The sequence below is a fragment of the Bombina bombina genome, chromosome 1, assembly GCF_027579735.1.
Source record: "Bombina bombina isolate aBomBom1 chromosome 1, aBomBom1.pri, whole genome shotgun sequence".
Lineage (NCBI taxonomy): Eukaryota > Metazoa > Chordata > Amphibia > Anura > Bombinatoridae > Bombina > Bombina bombina.
The window spans coordinates 558222859-558243440 of NC_069499.1; the positions used below are offsets into that span (position 1 = coordinate 558222859).

The 20582-nt window shown below is 37.4% G+C and overlaps 2 protein-coding genes across 2 annotated transcripts in view; one reads left to right on the forward strand and one right to left on the reverse strand.

Moving 5' to 3' along the window:
• TMEM41A (transmembrane protein 41A) overlaps positions 1–1383 on the reverse strand; it is an 84741-nt gene extending 83358 nt beyond the window's left edge. The window contains exon 1 of the mRNA XM_053698743.1: positions 988–1383. Coding sequence (XP_053554718.1) covers positions 988–1091 — 104 coding nt within the window. The 5' untranslated portion in view covers positions 1092–1383. The remainder of the gene's footprint in view (positions 1–987) is intronic.
• Positions 1203–20582, forward strand: part of EHHADH (enoyl-CoA hydratase and 3-hydroxyacyl CoA dehydrogenase) — a 313543-nt gene continuing 294163 nt past the window's right edge. The window contains exons 1-2 of the mRNA XM_053698742.1: positions 1203–1252; positions 1486–1735. Of these exons, the coding sequence (XP_053554717.1) occupies positions 1662–1735 (74 nt within the window). The 5' untranslated portion in view covers positions 1203–1252; positions 1486–1661. The remainder of the gene's footprint in view (positions 1253–1485; positions 1736–20582) is intronic.

Sequence of the window (20582 nt, forward strand, 5' to 3'; positions counted from 1 at the left end):
TGGTGGAATTATAGTAAAAAAGGAGCAGTCTCCTGTTGAAAGAAATGAAGCTCGCTGGGCAAATCGCCCCCTGGTGTGATTAGCAGGGAGCGCACATTAAAGAGACAGTAAAGGCAAAATTAAACTTTCATTATTTCAAATAGAGCATGCAATTTTAAACAACTTAAAAATGTACTTCTGTTATCAAATTGTATTTGTTCTCTTGATATCTTTTATTGAAGAGTAGGTATCCTCATAAGAACTCAGGAGTGGTTATGTGTCTTTAGTTCTCTATGTCAGCAGTGTTTTGCAACATTGTCTAACAAAGCTACAAATAATGTTGCAAAACTGCTGCCATAGAGTACTAAAGTTACGTGCACACTCCTGAGCATACCTAGTTTTACTCTTCAATAAAAGATACAAAAGGAACAAAGCAAATCTGATAACAGAAGTAAATTGGAAAGATGTTTAAAATTGCATAGTCTATCCGAATCATGAATGTTTAATTTTGACATTACTGTCCCTTTAACTCCAGTCGCCAAGGAACTATAACAGGCTAGATAGTACGAATTTCCATTCTGGGCTATTTAGAAACTCAGTTGTAACAGTCTGCACTAATGCATGATTCATTGAGGACTGGAGTTGAAAACACTGACATATGGAATTAAATAAAATTGTTTATGTCATGCAATCCATAGTTTATTTTCTCCCATTTAACAGTCTTGTCTCACTAATATCCCCAGGTTTATTTCTATTCGTGCTTCATTCCCAGGTTCACTTTTATCATGCTAGGTTCAGAGTTTTCCACTGATCATATTTATTTCTCATTCACTCCAAAATATTATAATCATTCCTTGAGTAAATATCCCTGGTACTATATTTCAGTTTACTAGTACTACTATCTCATTACTCTGGGTTCTCTTTTCCCTTTACCTCTTTTAAGATTTTCACTTACTCGCAGTCGTCTGCCCTTTGGATTTATGTACCGAGCCTTCTATTCACACTCACCTATCAACTTCTTGCCCTCGTCCTGGCCTCAGCTTGGTGCTTAGTATATACAAATAGAAAGTAGCACAACCGAAAACAATGAAGAAACCGGGCAGCGAACGCATGGTATCAGCCGAGAACGTGGGGGGAAACAAAACACCCGGAACACAAGGTAGAGTCCACAGAACCAAGAGAAACTACACGCGAGGGACCGGAAGCGTTTCTGTCTCCATAAACTAGAACACCAGGACCTGTAACTCTAGAAGCAATTTTTCCGCTTGCGTCGGTAACTACGAAAAGTATTTATTTTAATTACGGAATTAATGTATTAAACTGTTAACGAAACCAAGTTTGTCCATCGTATAATACAATGTTTATTTATGTCCCTTCGATAAAAACGTAGTCAAATATACTCGATACTTATACCGTGGCTAGATAAGTGTTAGATTTTGTAAATAATACAATTCATTGGTTAAATTCAGAAGTGTAATACAATACTCCCATCTGATTGGCTCACAGAACAAAAACGTTTTATCCATTGGCTGTCTTCTAATATCACAACAAACGTAGTCCATTGGGTAGCTGTCAGACAGCCTCAGATCTGATTGGTTGAAGACGAGGGCGGCCGAGTACAACTACATTTCACTAACATCTCTGGTGAACTTTGTATCATTTACTACTGTGAGGTGAAGAGAATGGCAGCCACAAGACAATTGACTCACACGGTGGCTGTGATTACCATCAGCCACCCACCTGTCAATGCACTAAGGTAATTTGGAAACCAGTAATCGTGTTGTTAACTAACGATTTATATAGAACTGTAGAGTGCAATATATATTATGAGCTGACGTAGCGATGTATTATGTAACATGGTTAGTTACAACCGTACCATAATTAAAGGGATACTAAACCCACATTTTTTTCTTCTTACATGATTCAGATAGAGCATGCGATTTTAAGCAACTTTCTAATTTACTTCTATTATCAATTTTTCGTCATTCTCTTGCTATCTTTATTTGAAAAAGAAGGCATCTAAGTTAAGGAGCCAGCCAATTTTTAGTTCAGCACCTGGAAAGCATTTATCCACCAATCAGCAAGGACAACCCAGGTTGTGAACCAAAAATGGGCTGGCTTCTAAACATACATTTTTGCTTTTCAAATAAAGATAGCAAGAGAATGAAGAAAAATTGATGATAGGAGTAAATTAGAAAGTTGCCTAAAATTGCATGCTCTATCTGAATCATGAAATATAAAATTTGGGTTCAGTGTCCCTTTAAGGGGACCTAAAACTTACATTTTAAATGTAGTCTAGTGTATTTCAAAGTTCTCTAGAACCATTTTCACAACATACATGTGTTTGCAAAATTGCTTCTAGTAAGAATTGTTCCAGTTAATGAAATCATTAACTCCTTCACTACCAGGATTTTCAGAGAAAAACTTGCCTAAAATAATGGAAAATGTTTAGCATTTTTGCTATCACTCCATTTAAACAGAAATAGAGCCTTTTTTTTTTTTTTTCTCTATTTACCTGTCAAAACTATATATATATATATATATATATATATATATATATATATATATATATATATATATATATATATATATATATATATATATATATATATATATAATCATCTATATCCACCTCCAAATGCGATCATATAAAAAAAAAAAAAAATTTTCACAAACTTTGGGTTTCTCTCTGAAATTACTTACATACTGCTTCTGCAATCATGGCACAAATTACTGTAAAAGCTTCTCTGGGATATCCTTCATTCAGAAATAGCAGAGATGCATGGCTTTGCCCTTGCTTTTTGGTAATTAGAAGGCCGCTTACTGCAGCTGCGCACCACACTATTATTATTATTCCTGGAAGTGAAGGGGTTAAACAGGTATAGCTTTAGTGGTGTCCTCCCACCCCCTGATTCTTCCCAAACAGCTCTCTTTCCTCCGTTACCCCCATCTTAGGTACTGGCAGACAGTTTGCCACTATGAAAATTGAAGGCTTTTTTTTTTTAATTAAATATTATTATTTTTTCATGTAATTGGCAAGAGTCCATGAGCTAGTGACATATGGGATATACAATCCTACCAGGAGGGGCAAAGTTTCCCAAACCTCAAAATGCCTATAAATACACCCCTCACCACACCCACAATTCAGTTTTACAAACTTTGCCTCCTATGGAGGTGGTGAAGTAAGTTTGTGCTAAGATTTCTACGTTGATATGCGCTTCTCAGCATTGTTGAAGCCCGATTCCTCTCAGAGTACAGCGAATGTCAGAGGGACGTGAAGGGAGTATCACTTATTGAATACGATGATTTCCCTAATGGGGGTCTATTTCATAGGTTCTCTGTTATCGGTCGTAGAGATTCATCTCCTACCTCCCTTTTCAGATCGACGATATACTCTCAATTTACCATTACCTCTACTAATAACTGTTTTAGTACTGGTTTGGCTATCTGCTATATGTGGATGGGTGTCTTTTGGTAAGTATGTTTTTTTTTTATTACTTAAGACACCTTAGCTATGGTTTGGCACTTTATGCATTTATATAAAGTTCTAAATATATGTATTGTACTTATATTTGCCATGAGTTAGGTTCATGTATTTCCTTCAGCAAACTGTCAGTTTCATATTTGGGGAATTTAAACGTTTTAAGAAATGTATTTCTTACCTGGGGTTTAGTCTTTTTTTCAATTGACTACTTCTTGCTATTGCGGGTATTAGGCCCGCGGGTGCGTCAAATGCTATACTTTATTGCGTCATTCTTGGCGCGAAAAAAGACGTTTATGACGTAACTTCGTCATTTCCGCCGTCATACGTGACGCCGAGACCTTTTACACGGCAGCGTCATTAGTGACGCGAGTGTGTCATTTCCGGTTATTTTTGGCGCCAAAAAAGTTTGCGTTACGTTGTGCGTCATACTTGGCGCCAAATTTTTTTCATTACTTCAATACCCCTTGTATGTTTGCCTCTTGCTTTTTGCTATCAGAGGCCTATGCTATTGCATTTTTTCCCATTCCTGAAAATGTCATATAAGGAAATAGATAATTTTGCTTTTGTATGTTGTTTTTTCTCTTACATTGTGCAAGATGTCCCAATCTGATCCTGCCTCAGAAGTTTCTGCTGGAACATTGCTGCCTGACATCGGTTCTACCAAAGCTAAGTGCATTTGTTGTAAAATTGTAGAAATTATTCCACCGAATGTCATTTGTATTAGTTGTCATGATAAACTTTTACATGCAGATAGTGTTTCCATCAGTAATAGTACATTGCCACTTGCAGTTCCTTCAACTTCTAATGTGCATGATATACCTGTAAAGTTTAAAGAATTTGTTTCTGATTCTATTATGAAGGCTTTGTCTGCATTTCCACCTTCTAATAAAAGTAAAAGGTCTTTTAAAACTTCTAATTTAGCTGATGAAATTTCAAATGACCAACAGGATAATAATTTATCCTCTTCTGATGAGGATCTATCTGATTCAGAAGATCCTTCCTCAGACATTGACACTGACAAATCTACTTATTTATTTAAAATTGAGTATATGCGTTCTTTATTAAAAGAAGTGTTAATTACTTTGGATATTGAGGTAACCAGTCCTATTGACGTTCAGTCTAATAAACGTTTAAATGCTGTTTTTAAACCTCCTGTGGTTTCTCCAGGGGTTTTTCCCATTCTTGAGGCTATTTCTGATATGATTTCCAGGGAATGGAATAAGCCAGGTACTTCTTTTATTCCTTCTTCAAGGTTTAAAAAATTGTATCCTTTACCAGCAAAATCTATAGAGTTTTTTGGGAAAAAATCCCCAAAGTTGATGGGGCTATTTTTACTCTTGCTAAACGTACCACTATTCCTATGGAAGATAGTACTTCCTTTAAGGATCCTTTAGATAGGAAGCTTGAATCTTATCTAAGGAAGGCCTATTTATATTCAGGTCATCTTCTCAGACCTGCTATTTCTTTGGCTGATGTTGCGGCTACATCAACTTTCTGGTTGGAAAATTTAGCGCAGCATGAATTGGATTCTGACATATCTAGCGTTATTCGCTTACTGCAATATGCTAATCATTTTATTTGTGATGCCATTTTTGATATTATCAAAATTGATGTTAGATCCATGTCTTTAGCTGTGTTAGCTAGAAGAGATTTGTGGCTTAAGTCTTGGAATGCTGATATGACATCTAGATTACTATCTCTTTCTTTCCAAGGTAATAATTTATTTGGTTCCCAGTTGGATTCTATTATTTCAAATATCACTGGGGGAAAAGGAGTTTTTTTGCCTCAGGATAAAAAACCTATGGGTAAATCTAAGGCTTCTAACCATTTTCGTTCCTTTCGTCAGAATAAGGAACATAAACTCAATTCTTCCCCCAAGGAATCTGCTTCCAATTGGAAGCCTTCCTCAAAATGGAATAAATCCAAGCCATTTAGGAAACCAAAGTCAGCCCCTAAGTCTGCATGAAGGTGCAGCCCTCATTCCAGCTCAGCTGGTAGGGGCAGATTAAGGCTTTTCAAGGATTTTTGGATAAAATCTGTCCAAAATCATTGGATTCAGAGCATTGTCTCTCAGGGGTATCAAATAGGATTCAAAGTAAGACCTCCTGTGAGAAGATTTTTTTCTCTCACACATCCCTGTAAATCCAGTAAAAGCTCAGACTTTACTGAAGTGTGTTTCAGACCTGGAGTCTTCAGGGGTAATCATGCCAGTTCCTCCTCGGGAACAAGGTTTGGGGTTTTATTCAAACCTATTCATTTTACCAAAGAAAGAAAATTTATTCAGACCCGTTCTGGATCTGAAAATTTTGAATCGTTATGTAAGAGTACCAACTTTCAAGATGGTGACTATAAGGACTATTCTTCCTTTTGTTAAGCAAGGACATTATATGTCCACAATAGACTTGCAGGATGCATACCTTCATATTCCGATTCATCCAGAACACTATCAGTTTCTGAGATTCTCTTTTCTAGACAAGCATTACCAATTTGTTGCTCTTCCATTTGGCCTAGCAACAGCTCCAATAATCTTTTCAAAGGTTCTGGGTGCCCTACTATCTGTAATCAGAGAACAGGGTATTGCGGTGTTTCCTTATTTGGACGATATCTTGGTACTAGCTCAGTCTTTACATACTGCAGAATCTCACACAAATCAACTAGTGTTGTTTCTTCGGAAACATGGTTGGAGGATCAATTTACCAAAAAGTTTCTTGATTCCTCAGACAAGGGTCACCTTTTTAGGCTTCCAGATAGATTCAGTGTCCATGACTCTGTCTCTAACAGACAAGAGACGTTTAAAATTGGTCGCAGCATGCCGGCACCTTCAGTCTCAGTCATTCCCTTCAGTAGCTATGTGCATGGAAGTTTTAGGTCTCATGACTGCAGCATCGGACGCGATCCCCTTTGCTCGTTTTCACATGAGACCTCTACAGCTTTGCATGCTGAATCAATGGTGCAGGGATTATACAAAGATATCACAATTAATATCCTTAAACCCCATTGTACGACACTCTCTGACATGGTGGATAGATCACCATCGTTTGGTTCAAGGGGCTTCTTTTGTTCGGCCAACCTGGACTGTGATCTCAACAGATGCGAGTCTTTCAGGTGGGGGAGCTGTTTGGGGATCTCTGACAGCACAAGGGGTTTGGAAATCTCAAGAGGCGAGATTACCAATAAATATTTTAGAACTCCGTGCAATTCTCAGGGCTCTTCAGTTTTGGCCTCTGCTAAAGAGAGAACTGTTCATTTGTTTTCAGACAGACAATATCACAACTGTGGCTTATGTCAATCATCAGGGTGGGACTCACAGTCCCCAAGCTATGAAAGAAGTATCTCGGATACTTGCTTGGGCGGAATCCAGCTCCTGTCTAATCTCTGCGGTGCATATCCCAGGTGTAGACAATTGGGAGGCGGATTATCTCAGCCGCCAGACTTTACATCCAGGGGAGTGGTCTCTCCATCCAGATGTGTTTTCTCAGATTGTTCAGATGTAGGGTCTTCCAGAGATAGATCTCATGGCCTCTCATCTAAACAAGAAACTTCCCAGATACCTGTTCAGGCGGAAGCAGTGGATGCACTGACACTTCCTTGGTGTTATCATTCTGCTTACATCTTCCCGCCTCTAGTTCTCCTTCCAAGAGTGATCTCCAAAATCATCATGGAACAGTCTTTTGTGTTGCTGGTGGCTCCAGCATGGCCACACAGATTTTGGTATGCCGATCTGGTTCGGATGTCCAGTTGCCCGGCTTGGCCACTTCCGTTACGGCCGGACCTACTATCTTAAGGTCCGTTTTTCCATCAGGATCTCAAATCATTAAATTTGAAGGTATGGAAATTGAACGCTTAGTTCTAAGTCATAGAGGTTTCTCTGACTCAGTGATTAATACTATGTTACAAGCTCGTAAATCTGTCTCTAGAAAGATTTATTATAGAGCTTGGAAGACTTACATTTCATGGTGTTCTTCTCATAAATTCTCCTGGCATTCTTTTAGAATTCCTAGAATTTTACAGTTCCTTCAGGATGGTTTGGATAACGGTTTGTCTGCAAGTTCCTTGAAAGGTCAAATCTCTGCTCTTTCTGTTTTATTTCACAGAAAGATTGCTATACTTCCTGATATTCACTGTTTTGTACAGGCTTTAGTTCGTATTAAGCCTGTCATTAAATCAATTTCTCCTCCTTGGAGTCTTAATTTGGTTCTGAAGGCTCCTCCATTTGAGCCTATGCATTCTTTGGACATTAAACTACTTTCTTGGAAAGTGTTGTTCCTTTTGGCTATCTCTTCTGCTAGAAGAGTTTCTGAGCTATCTGCTCTTTCTTGTGAGTCTCCTTTTCTGAATTTTCATCATGATAAGGCAGTTTTGCGGACTTCTTTTCAATTTTTACCTAAGGTTGTGAATTCTAACAACATTAATAGAGAAATTGTTGTCCCTTCCTTGTGTCCTAATCCTAAGAATTCTTTGGAAAGATCCTTACATTCTTTGGATGTGGTAAGAGCTTTGAAATATTATGTGGAAGCTACTAAAGATTTCAGGAAGACTTCCAGTCTATTTGTTTTATTTTCTGGTCCTAGGAAAGGTCTGAAGGCTTCTGCTATTTCCTTGGCTTCTTGGTTGAAACTTTTGATTCATCAAGCTTATTTGGAGTCGGGTCAGGCCCCGCCTCAGAGAATTACAGCTCATTCTACTAGATCAGTCTCCACTTCGTGGGCTTTTAAGAATGAAGCTTCAGTTGATCAGATTTGCAAAGCGGCGACTTGGTCCTCTTTACATACATTTACTAAATTCTACCGTTTTGATGTATTTGCTTCTTCGGAAGCAGTTTTTGGTAGAAAAGTTCTTCAGGCAGCTGTTTCAGTTTGATTCTTCTGCTTTTGATTTAAGTTTTTTCTTTCAAATGAAAATAAACTTATTTTTTTGGGTTGTGGATTGATTTTTTTCAGCGGAATATGGCTGTTTTTATTTTTATTCCCTCGCTCTCTAGTGACTCTTGAGTGGAAGACTCCACATCTTGGTTATTGATATCCCATATGTCACTAGCTCATGGACTCTTGCCAATATGAAAGAAATGAATTTATCAGGTAAGTTCTTACATAAATTATGTTTTTTTTTATTATTTTCTGCAGTGTAGGATCCCCCCTTACCCTTCAACCTCCTTGATCCCTCCAAAACGGCTTTCTAACCCTCCCCCTACCTAGTGTCTGCCATCTTAAGTGCTGGCAGCTGTCTGCCAGTACTATAGAACACTTTTTTTTTCTTAACATTTTCTGTAATGTAGTGGTCCCATAACATTTTTATCTGTAGCGTACCTCCCTCTCCGTTTATTTTTTATTTTCTGCAGGTTAGGTCCCTCCCACTCCCACCCACCTTCCGGATTCCCTCCCACACCTCCCGCCGGCAACAGCAGAGGATCATTACAGACAGTGACATACACAGTGTCAACGTCTGTAACGATCGTGCTCCGGTTCCATATGTGGGCAGATGCCTGGAGATCAGGAACTCCATCTCTCGGCTGTAACTTAAAAGTTTATATATATATATATATTGTGTGGTACAATTGCCAAAGCACCACACAACGTATATACTTCAGATTGGGCGAAGGGGTTAAAGGGATATGAAACCCAATTTTTTTGTTTCATGATTCAGATAGAACATGCAATTTAAAGCAACTTTCTAATCTACTCCTATTATCAAATGTTCTTATTTCTCTTGGTATCTTTATTTGAAAAAACAGGAATGTAAGCTTAGGAGCCGGACAATTTGTGGTTCAACACCTGGGTAGAGCTTGCTGATTGGTGGCTAGTTTACATTTCTGCTTTTTAAAATAAAGATACCAAGAGAAGGAAGCAAAATTGATAATAGGAGTAAATTAGAAAGTTGCTTAAATTTGAATGCTCTATCTGAATCATGAAACAAACAAAAAATTGGGTTTTAAATCCCTTTAAATGCTCATATTAAAGCAAATAAAATTGTTAAAGTGATTGTAAAGTTTAATGATAATTGCCCAATTTCTAAAACTAATCTTAAAAACAGCGGCACTTTCATTCATTAAACTTTACAATGAAACTTTTTTTTAAAATACTTGCCTTTCTTTATGGAAAACGGACTGGTGATCCTCTTCCCACCTCTCCTGCTGTAGTTAGTACAGCAATGACGAATTCGGCTTCCTCCAATCGTTGTGTGGCCCCATGAGATGGACGCCAAAGGGGGCACAAAATGATTGGAGGAAGACGGATTCATCATCACTGTTTTTACTACAGCAAAAGCTGCGGGCATAGGATCGCCAGTCTGTTTTCCATAAAGAAAGGCAAGTATTTTAAAAAAGAAGCTTTATTGTAAAGTATAATGAATGAAAGTGTCCCTGTTTTTAAGATTAGATTTAGATACCGGGCACTTATTCATTAAACTTTACGATCACTTTAATTCTATTGTGCAATAGCATTCTTATTCATTATTATACAGAATCCCCGTATCCGTTCCAGAATATTATTTACATAAAACACCTTATTTTTGCACACATACCCAAACGGCTTTTTACAATAATCTCTGTACACTTTCACTTTACACTGTAATTCTTTTTTTAAAGGGCGGTTGTAGTAAAAAATGACATGCTCTAATTTGTTAGAGCATGTCATTTTAAAGGGACATAATACCTATATGCTAAATTACTTGATTGTGATACAGCATAACCGTAAAAATCTGACAAGAAAATATCACCTGAAAATCTCTATGTAAAAAAATTGAAGATTTTTTTTTTTTACCTAAAAAAGTATTAATTTTACAACAGTTTTTCCTCAGCTGCTGTCAGCTGTATGTGGAACAAAAATAAATAAAACAGCCAGTCAGCTTCAGCAGTTATACTTTGCTTTCACAGTAAACTTCCTTAAAGGGACAGTCTACTTGAAAAATATTATTGTTTAAAAAGATAGATAATCCCTTTATAACACATTCCACAGTTTTTCATAACCAACACTGATATAGTAATATACATTTTACCTCTATGATTAACTGTATCTAAGCCCCTGCAGACTGCACCTTACCTCAAAGCTTTTTACAATCTTGCATTTTAGCCAATCAGGTTCTTGTATAACCATTATTATTCTTCATGAACTAGCATGGTCTGGTTGTTGTGAAAAGACCTAAAGAGCTTATAAAAATCAGAGACTTAGAGACAGGGTCTTAGAAACAGGTAAACTTAGAGGTTATAAAGTATATTAATATAACAATGGGCTAGATTACGAGTGGAGCACTATTTTGCGCTTGCGCAATAACTTAACTAGACGGAGCCTTTTTGTGTGTCGGGTTGCGCTCGTATTGCAAGTAAAAACCTAGGGGTCGATCCGATATAAATTGTCGCCCGCAAAAGTCGGCGACGCCAATATTTGCGCGGATTTGGTATCCTATATACGGCGTAACCTAGAAGTTACGCGCGTATATTTCTGCCGTCGCCCGTAGTTTTTTGGGCCATAGGCAGGTATACCAAACCCGCGCAGTTTGGTATCCAATATGCAGCATAAGGACTTACGTGGCGAAAATGGAGAAAACTTACTCCATTTTCACCTCGCCACAAAAAGCAGCCGTAAGAAGCCTTACGCTGACTATTGGAGCCCCGTAACTCCCTAAACTAACTAGAAAATAAACCTAACACCTAACGCATGCGCAATGTCTATCTCCCTGTCAACCGCGATCCCCCCCCCCCCCCGAAATCCCTAATAAAGTTATTACCCCCTAAACCGCCGCTCCCGGACCCCGCCGCCATCTACATAAACTAACCCCCTACTGTGAGCCTCTAAAACCGCCGCCATCTACCTTATCTATCCCCTAATCTGACCCCTTACACCGCCGCCACCTATATAAAAATTATTAACCCCTAATGTAAGCCCCTTACACCGCCGCCATCTCTATTAAAATGATTAACCCCTAATTTAATTTACCTACCCCGCCGCCAGCTATATTATCTATATTAACCCTAAGTATATTATAGTTAATATAGGTATTACATTATATATATTAACTATATTAACCCTAATTATATTAGGGTTAATATAGTTAATATAGTTACTATAGTATTTATATAAACTATATTAACTCTATCTAACCCTAACTAAATTTATATTAAATTAATCTAATTCATTTATAAACTAAAATATTCCTATTTAAATCTAAATACTTACCTATAAAATAAACCCTAAGATAGCTACAATATAATTAATAATTACATTGTAGCTATGTTAGGGTTAATATTTATTTTACAGGTAAATTGTTAATTATTTTAACTAGGTATAATAGATATTAAATAGTTATTAACTATTTAATATCTACCTAGTTAAAATAATTACCCAATTACCTGTAAAATAAATCCTAACCTAAGTTACAAATACACCTACACTATCAATAAATTTAATAAACTACAAACATCTATCTAAAAATACAATTAAATTAACTAAACTAAATTACAAAAAATAAAAAAAAGATTACAAGATATTTAAGCTAATTACACCTATTCTAAGCCCCCTAATAAAATAATAAACCCCCAAAATAAAAAAAATTCCCTGCCCTATTCTAAATTCAACAAATTTCAAAGCTCTTTACCTTACCAGCCCTTAAAAGGGCCTTTTGTGGGGCATGCCCCAAAGAATTCAGCTCTTTTGCATACAACAAATACAATACCCCCCCCCATTACAACCCACCACCCACATACCCCTATTCTAAACCCACCCAAACCCCCCTTAAAAAAGCCTAACACTACCCCCCTGAAGATCTCCCTACCTTGTCTTCACCACACCGGGCCGAACTCCTGATCCGATCCGGGCGATGTCTTCCTCCAAGCGGCAAAGAAGAATTCTTCCTCCGGCGACGTCTTCCTCCAAGCGGCAGCAAAGTCTTCATTCTTCCGGCGGCATCTTCAATCTTCTTTCTTCGCTCCGCTGCCGCGGAGCATCCATCCCGGCCAACTGCTGAACTTGGAATGAGTTACCTTTAAATGACGTCATCCAAGATGGCGTCCGCCGAATTCCGATTGGCTGATAGGATTCTATCAGCCAATCGGAATTAAGTTAAAAAAATCTGATTGGCTGATTGAATCAGCCAATCAGATTCAAGTTCAATCCGATTGGCTGATCCAATCAGCCAATCAGATTGAGCTCGCATTCTATTGGCTGTTCCGATCAGCCAATAGAATGCGAGCTCAATCTGATTGGCTGATTGGATCAGCCAATCGGTTTGAACTTGAATCTGATTGGCTGATTCAATCAGCCAATCAGATTTTTTTAACTTAATTCCGATTGGCTGATAGAATCCTATCAGCCAATCGGAATTCGGTGGACGCCATCTTGGATGACGTCATTTAAAGGTACCTCATTCCAAGTTCAGCAGTCGGCCGGGATGGATGCTCCGCGGCGGCGGAGCGAAGAAAGAAGATTGAAGATGCCGCCGGAAGAATGAAGACTTTGCTGCCGCTTGGAGGAAGACGTCGCCGGAGGAAGAATTCTTCTTTGCCGCTTGGAGGAAGACATCGCCCGGATCGGATCAGGAGTTCGGCCCGGTGTGGTGAAGACAAGGTAGGGAGATCTTCAGGGGGGTAGTGTTAGGCTTTTTTAAGGGGGGTTTGGGTGGGTTTAGAATAGGGGTATGTGGGTGGTGGGTTGTAATGGGGGGGGGTATTGTATTTGTTGTATGCAAAAGAGCTGAATTCTTTGGGGCATGCCCCACAAAAGGCCCTTTTAAGGGCTGGTAAGGTAAAGAGCTTTGAAATTTGTTGAATTTAGAATAGGGCAGGGAATTTTTTTTATTTTGGGGGTTTATTATTTTATTAGGGGGCTTAGAATAGGTGTAATTAGCTTAAATATCTTGTAATCTTTTTTTTATTTTTTGTAATTTAGTGTTTGTTTTTTTTTGTAATTTAGTTTAGTTAATTTAATTGTATTTTTAGATAGATGTTTGTAGTTTATTAAATTTATTGATAGTGTAGGTGTATTTGTAACTTAGGTTAGGATTTATTTTACAGGTAATTGGGTAATTATTTTAACTAGGTAGATATTAAATAGTTAATAACTATTTAATATCTATTATACCTAGTTAAAATAATTAACAATTTACCTGTAAAATAAATATTAACCCTAACATAGCTACAATGTAATTATTAATTATATTGTAGCTATCTTAGGGTTTATTTTATAGGTAAGTATTTAGATTTAAATAGGAATATTTTAGTTTATAAATGAATTAGATTAATTTAATATAAATTTAGTTAGGGTTAGATAGAGTTAATATAGTTTATATAAATACTATAGTAACTATATTAACTATATTAACCCTAATATAATTAGGGTTAATATAGTTAATATATATAATGTAATACCTATATTAACTATAATATACTTAGGGTTAATATAGCTGGCGGCGGGGTAGGTAGATTAAATTAGGGGTTAATCATTTTAATAGAGATGGCGGCGGTGTAAGGGGCTTACATTAGGGGTTAATAATTTTAATATAGATGGCGGCGGTGTTAGGGGCTCACTTTAGGGGGTTATAGATATAATATAGCTGGCGGCGGGGTACGGGAGCAGTGGTTTAGGGGTTAATAACTTTATTAGGTTGCGGCGGGGTAAAGGAGCGGAGGTTTAGGGGTTAATAGCTTTTTTATTGTTAGGCTAGTGAGGGGGGATAGCGGATAGAGGGTTAGACAGTGCGGGCTATGTTAGGGAGGCGTGTTAGACAGTGCGGGCTATGTTAGGGAGGCGTGTTAGACAGTGCGGGTGTTTTAAACTTTAGTCAGGTTTTATAGGCGCCGGCAGTTTCTAACGTGCCGCAAGTCACTGGCGACGCCAGAAATTTGTACTTACGCAGATTTCTGGACATCGCTGGTTTGTCAGACTTACGGCACGTTAGCATCTGACGGCGACCTATATGGGATGGCTCGAGTTGCGAGCTGAAACTGCGGGCGACGCCGGTTCCCTCGCTTGCGCCGCAAACTGCGATCGATATCGGATCGCGCCCCTAGTGCACAAAAAATGTGAATATCGCGACCTTGTTAACGTATTCTCCCAAAGACTTCAATGGAGCGCCCAAACTGAAAAAATAAACCTAACACCCATACTTGCACACTAACCCAATCGCATTTATTCAAGTGTGCTAAACCTGGCATGAATTTTGAATAATTCCCATTCCAATGTTATTCACATAAAATAATATGTTCTATTTATTCTCAGGTTTATATATATATGTTTATATATATATATATATATATATATATATATATATATATATATATATATATATATATATATATATATATATATATTTTTTTTTTTTAACACCCATACTTGCACAGTAACCCAATTGCATTTATTCAAGTGTTTCTTCTAACACCTGAGACCTTATATCTTTGAGCCCTTAAATTAAAAAAAATTGCTTTAAAAAGTTTTATCAGACTGTTAAAATGATTGTGACAGTACTGTTTAAATGTATTTTTATTGTGTTTTGTGCAACTTTTTTGTCATGCATAACAGTTAACCAGAGTTCTGAAGTCGTGCTTACCCTGTTCGATTGCGCTCAAGCGAACAGATTTACTTTCAACTTGTAATACCCTATATCGCTTGTGCACTACAGTTAGCGCACCACTCGTAATCTAGCCCAATGGTTATGCAAAGCTGGGGAATGGGTAGTCCTGAGATGGACACATCCAGTGATTGGTGGCAATGCGTATTTTCCACACATGATTTGCTCTCTGTAAATGTTCAGCTCAGGGCTAGTAGAGCGTTGCTAACCTGGATCAGACTAAAACAATTGTATAATGTATTAACAGTGCTATAATGTATTAGAGCATTTTTATTACTATGTCAGTGTCCCTTTTAAAAGAGCTTCTTTGTCTAGGATTGGGTCAGAATGATCAAAGAGTAATCTGAGTTGCTATTTAAAGTATTAATTACTTTTGAAATAAATTAAGATGATGTCCTTTAAAACTGCATTTTCACATTAAAAAACACAGAGTAGACTCTCAAGCTGTGACTCTTATTTAGCTGAAGACAAAGCTAAATTGTCTTGAACGTCAACACCTAAGACATGTTGTGATACCTGCAGAGCCAAATTCAAACCCAATTAAAGGGGCATAAAAGTAAAAAAAAGCTGTTATAGCATTTTATTATTGCCCCTTTGATTGCATATAACTATGTATGTAACTCCTGCAAAGGGGTTTAACATTCAGTTAAAGTCCCTTCCAGAACAGCAATGTACTCCTGGAAGCCAGCTGATCACTTCTGAACCAATCACAAGAGGCATATTTGGCTAGCATTCTTTAAAGAGACATAACACCTATATGCTAAATCACTTGAAAGTGATGCATCATAACTGTAAAAGGATGAAAAAAAGTGTCACCTTAACATCTTTTTGTAAAAAATGAAGATATTTTACATCAAAGGTTCTTCTGCTCGCAAAAGTAAGTACTATGTGAACAGTTATCCTCTAGCTGCTCTCAACTGCATGTTTGGAAAAAAAGCCAATCGGCGTAATCGGTGCTTAGGTCACATTTTGCTTTACTGTTATCTCATGAGTTTTTACTGAAATCTCAAGAGATTTCATAGTAAACTTCTTTAAATTTAGGAGTGAAATAGCATGGATGTGTCTGCAAATGCCAGATGCATGCTCCCTTGCAACTCCTGGGACAAGCATCTTGATTGTCTGCTTAAAGTCCCTTTTACAATGGGTTGTGGCTACTGAGGAAATTGTAAGGTAAATTTTTTTTTATTTTTTTTAAAAGATTTTTTATTGAAGTTTCAGAAAGCACAAAGAATACAAAATACAACATTTGCCCAATCATAAAATTAACATAAAAGTACAGCACAACAGTGTTGACACCCCTTATATCTGTTAGGCTGGTATAGGAGTAACTGAATTATATATCATGGTAAATCATATATTTTTAGGGTTCACAGAAATAGACGTAACCATAGTAATATCATGAGGTCAGCCCTAACATGTAGAGACCTATGTTGTGTCTAGGGAGGTGTCAAATATATGATTGGGCGGACTGAAGTGAAACTTCATTTTATTTTTTAATAATTATAAGCTGGTCTCCACATCTCTAGGGTGAATAAAATGAGGATTGCTGCGATGATGTGGGGAGTTAGCTTGTAGGGTGACCAAAGGTAGGTCATAGGGCACTGGAAGGAAGAGGGATTACAGTGGGCAAGAGCCACTCGAGTTGTGGGAGGGGGAAGGGACGGGGGAGGAGAAAGCTGGGGGGGCGGAGCCTAATTTGGAGGGGCTGCAGTATGGGTTTGGTTATAAATCTATGTATGTTGAATATGTACATAACAGTGGCCAGGCTAGTAAACTATGAGAGGCGTATTAAACGAGTGAAGCTTTGAGGGAAGGAAGTTTTTATATCTAATCTATATGGTGGGCGGATAATATAGATTAAAGCCTTCAAAGGGTGTAATAGCCTATGGCGTGTATATAGCATTTAGTAGAGAGATAGGGGGGTACATATATACATAGCATCTATTCTGCTGTGACACCTAACATGTGAGACATGTACAGAAAAGGAGGTAGTAAAATAATGTCACATTTAAGTAATAGTTAAACCATATTTTATAATATGTAATCTAGAGTGCGAGAGCCAATAGAAAATTTCTCTGGCATCATGTCATGTACGGTATTCAATAAGTAATTTCCATAAATAAAACAAAACATGAGCAGAGAAAAACTGCATGAAGAGACATATTTTCTACATATCTAAACAAGTCATATCGTCTTGCCACCTGTTGGAAATAAACTGAGCCCTTCATGAGAGCATCACAATGAACTAGTGCAATAAAACATTTAGTCCCCTTTGCAAACAACATAACATCACAATACAGGAAAAGCAAAATTTAGTAGTAACCAGAACAGTTAATGTCTTTTCAGACGACTCGTGGTTCGTCAGACTATTATCAAATTAAACTCTGAGGTCATATTCGCAATTTCAGATGTCTAATGGAAGCCCGGGTAGGAGTTTCACTTATAACCAGGCAGGACATATTTGAAAGGTTAGCTTCATAGATAGGTTCAGGGCATAGGTCGTAATCTCCATCTGTCTTTTATCTCTAAAATAATTTTATCCCATGCCAGACCTCAGGAACACAAATGTATACGTGAACCAGTATTCCCATATGTCAGCTAGGATAGCTTGCTTTGCGAAATTGACTATATATGAGACAACTAGGGTATCTATAATTAGAGGAGCATGTAGCAGGCTATTAAGAGTACATAAAACAGATAGCTGGTGTAAGAACAGATCATGCATACAGTATAGGAATTATCAACAGATACTAGGTGGTATGTGCTTGATTCTTATCCCTGAGAGCTAAACTGAGACCACCACATTTAATAGCTGTAGGTAGTTATACTATGTAACATTGAAATTCAGTTAAACAGTCAAACTAAGGCAACTGTAATGTTCTCACAGAAATGTCCACTAGTAATATATTCACAGATGACTTGTGAGTCAAGGGGGGCCAGACAATACAAAGCTCTTACAGAGAGGGTAGTTTTAAAGTTAAGGTTCATAGACCCTCAAACTGGCATTTCAGCTCAGCAATGTCCATCATGGCATCCGGTCAGCAGAAAAATGATCTACTGCTCAGGGAGAGGTCTAGGTGATAGGGAACCCAGGCTTACCAACCAGCCTCAGTCTGTGTGCCACATTCAGTATATGTCGACTGTCCTGTGTCCCACAGCCACCTCGTAAGCTGATTCTGAACTTTCGCGTAATTACTGCTTATTGCATTGTAGGCGGTGGGAACTATAACTTTAGGTTGCAAACCTCCTGGTAGTACATCTGAGCTCCAGGGCTGATAGCGTGTGATCGCATGTGGATTGTCTTGTGGCATAAAAGCTATATGGCAATCACCCTGTGATAGCTCTGCTGCGATGGACAGCCTCCGCAATTGAACAGCCTGCATGGAGTCCAGAGCTGAGTTGCAGTCCGGGACCCATCTTTCCGGGAAAAAACATATGTTACCTGCCAGCAATGAGGTAGTAGTGATCGGCATTCTGCCCCCGACATATAGCTTCTCTCTAACCGGCTCGATTGGGACTAGACCCCTCTCGGCTGTAAGGTATCCCTCTGTGTCACGATGTGGTTCTTGTATAGGAGCAGGTATGCAGGTCCGCTGTATTTCTAGCGCTGCAACTGCAGCTCTGTTGTTAACTTGTGAGACCTCATCGCTCTTATCGGGATCTGTAGGAGCCGCCATTTTGGATAGAGGGTTAGCCGTTTCATCCCTCTGAGCTCGAAGTACCAGTGTTAGATCCTGAAAGTTAAAATCCAGCTGCTGCATTAGTTTCTCTAGCGATTCCCTCATAAGTTCAGAAAAGTCTGCCATTTTTAGTAAGGTTAGTCCAGAGCTAGATAAGTTATGGCCATATAACGGGTGATCACCTCTACCACGTGGAGCTATCAGTAAGATTTTCGCTGTGTAGGCATCAATATAGATGCTTTCGATCGCACTAAATAGAGTTGTAGCAAGGCTGTTTTCCCCCTCATAAGAAATAGACTCAGGTGCTAAGTGAAAGAGAGTAGAGTAAATGTTCCATAAGCTAAATATTTGAAGATTTTGTAGGAGCTCAAAGTATATACGTCTTATCGCTTCTGTAGTTGGCTCCGCCCCCAATTTTTTTTTATTTATTTTTTTAATTACATTTTTTACATAGAGATGCTCATATGATATTTTCTAGTCAGATATATACAACTGTGCGGCACCATTTTCAAGTGCTTTAATAATTGGGTATCATGTCCTTTTATATCAATGACTTGAGGATGGAGAGTTTTTTTTTAAAAAAAGTATGCTAATATGAACTTGCTGTCATATCTATTGTGAATTAAAAATGATCCCTTCCTCTGAAATAATTATTGGCTTTGCCGTTTCTTTTAAAGCCATCAGATCTGATTCTTCATTCAAAGTAGATTAATTAACCATAGGTAAAATGACATGAAAGTAAACATTTATCTTTCAATGATTTAGATAGAGCATCAAGCAAAAACAAGAGGATATAGAATAGTCTACAAACTAGTCAATTAGCTGCTACACCTGAAATGACACTATACTCCTCAAAAGATAGTGTAAGTGATTAAAGTAAAGAACAATAGGTGGCGCTGTAGGGCTAAATTAGCGAATATTGGTCTTAGCAATTATTTCAAACTAGAAATGTGATGTAAAAAACAAATACATTTATTCATATATTTATACAAAACACCAAAATAGTAAGATAGTAAAATTGAAGAGATCTCAAATTAAAAATATTTTTCAACACCTATGAATGTATAGGAATGTATATTGCACTTGAATCCTGTTATCACGTTCACAGGATTCAAGTGCAATATACATTCCTAGGAACCAACATATTGCAACTCTTACTAATTAGAGACTACAACTATATATAAAACCAACAATAAAATATTTATTATCAGTCCTTTCTTTCCCTTAATGACAAATCTGCCAATGAACTTCCAAAATTAATGTTTTTTTTACTTGCAAATTATTTAAGAGTTTTAACTGAGTGTTTATTATCCATACGATTCATGAACTTTTATTATATATAAAAAAAGTTTTTTGCTATAGAGCATTTCATGTAGAAAACTGTTCTACTATTATTGCATAAATAGCAATAATATATTTTTTAAAGGGACACCGGTGTCGATAAATATTTTTAATTTGAGATAAATATTCTATTTCAGATCTCTTCAATTTTACTATCTTACTATTTTAGGTGTTTTTTTTATTAATATATGAATAAATGTATTTGTTTTTTACATCACATTTGTAGTTTGAAATAATTGCGAAGACCAATATTTGCTAATTTAGCCCTACAGCGCCACCTATTGTTCTTTACCATAGATAGAGCATGCAGTTTTAAGAGAACTTTCAATTTACTTATATAATAAAATGTATTGCTTTCTCCTGGTATCCTTTGTTAAAAACGCATACCTAGGAAGGCTTGAGCATTGACGCACGACTGGGAGCAAGCTGGTGTTTGAATGCTACACACACATTCCTCTTTTTTGCACTTTTGCCTTCTGGTAAACAGGAACAGAATGGAACTCACTGTCAAAGCATGAAAAATCCTGACAATATTCCCCTGT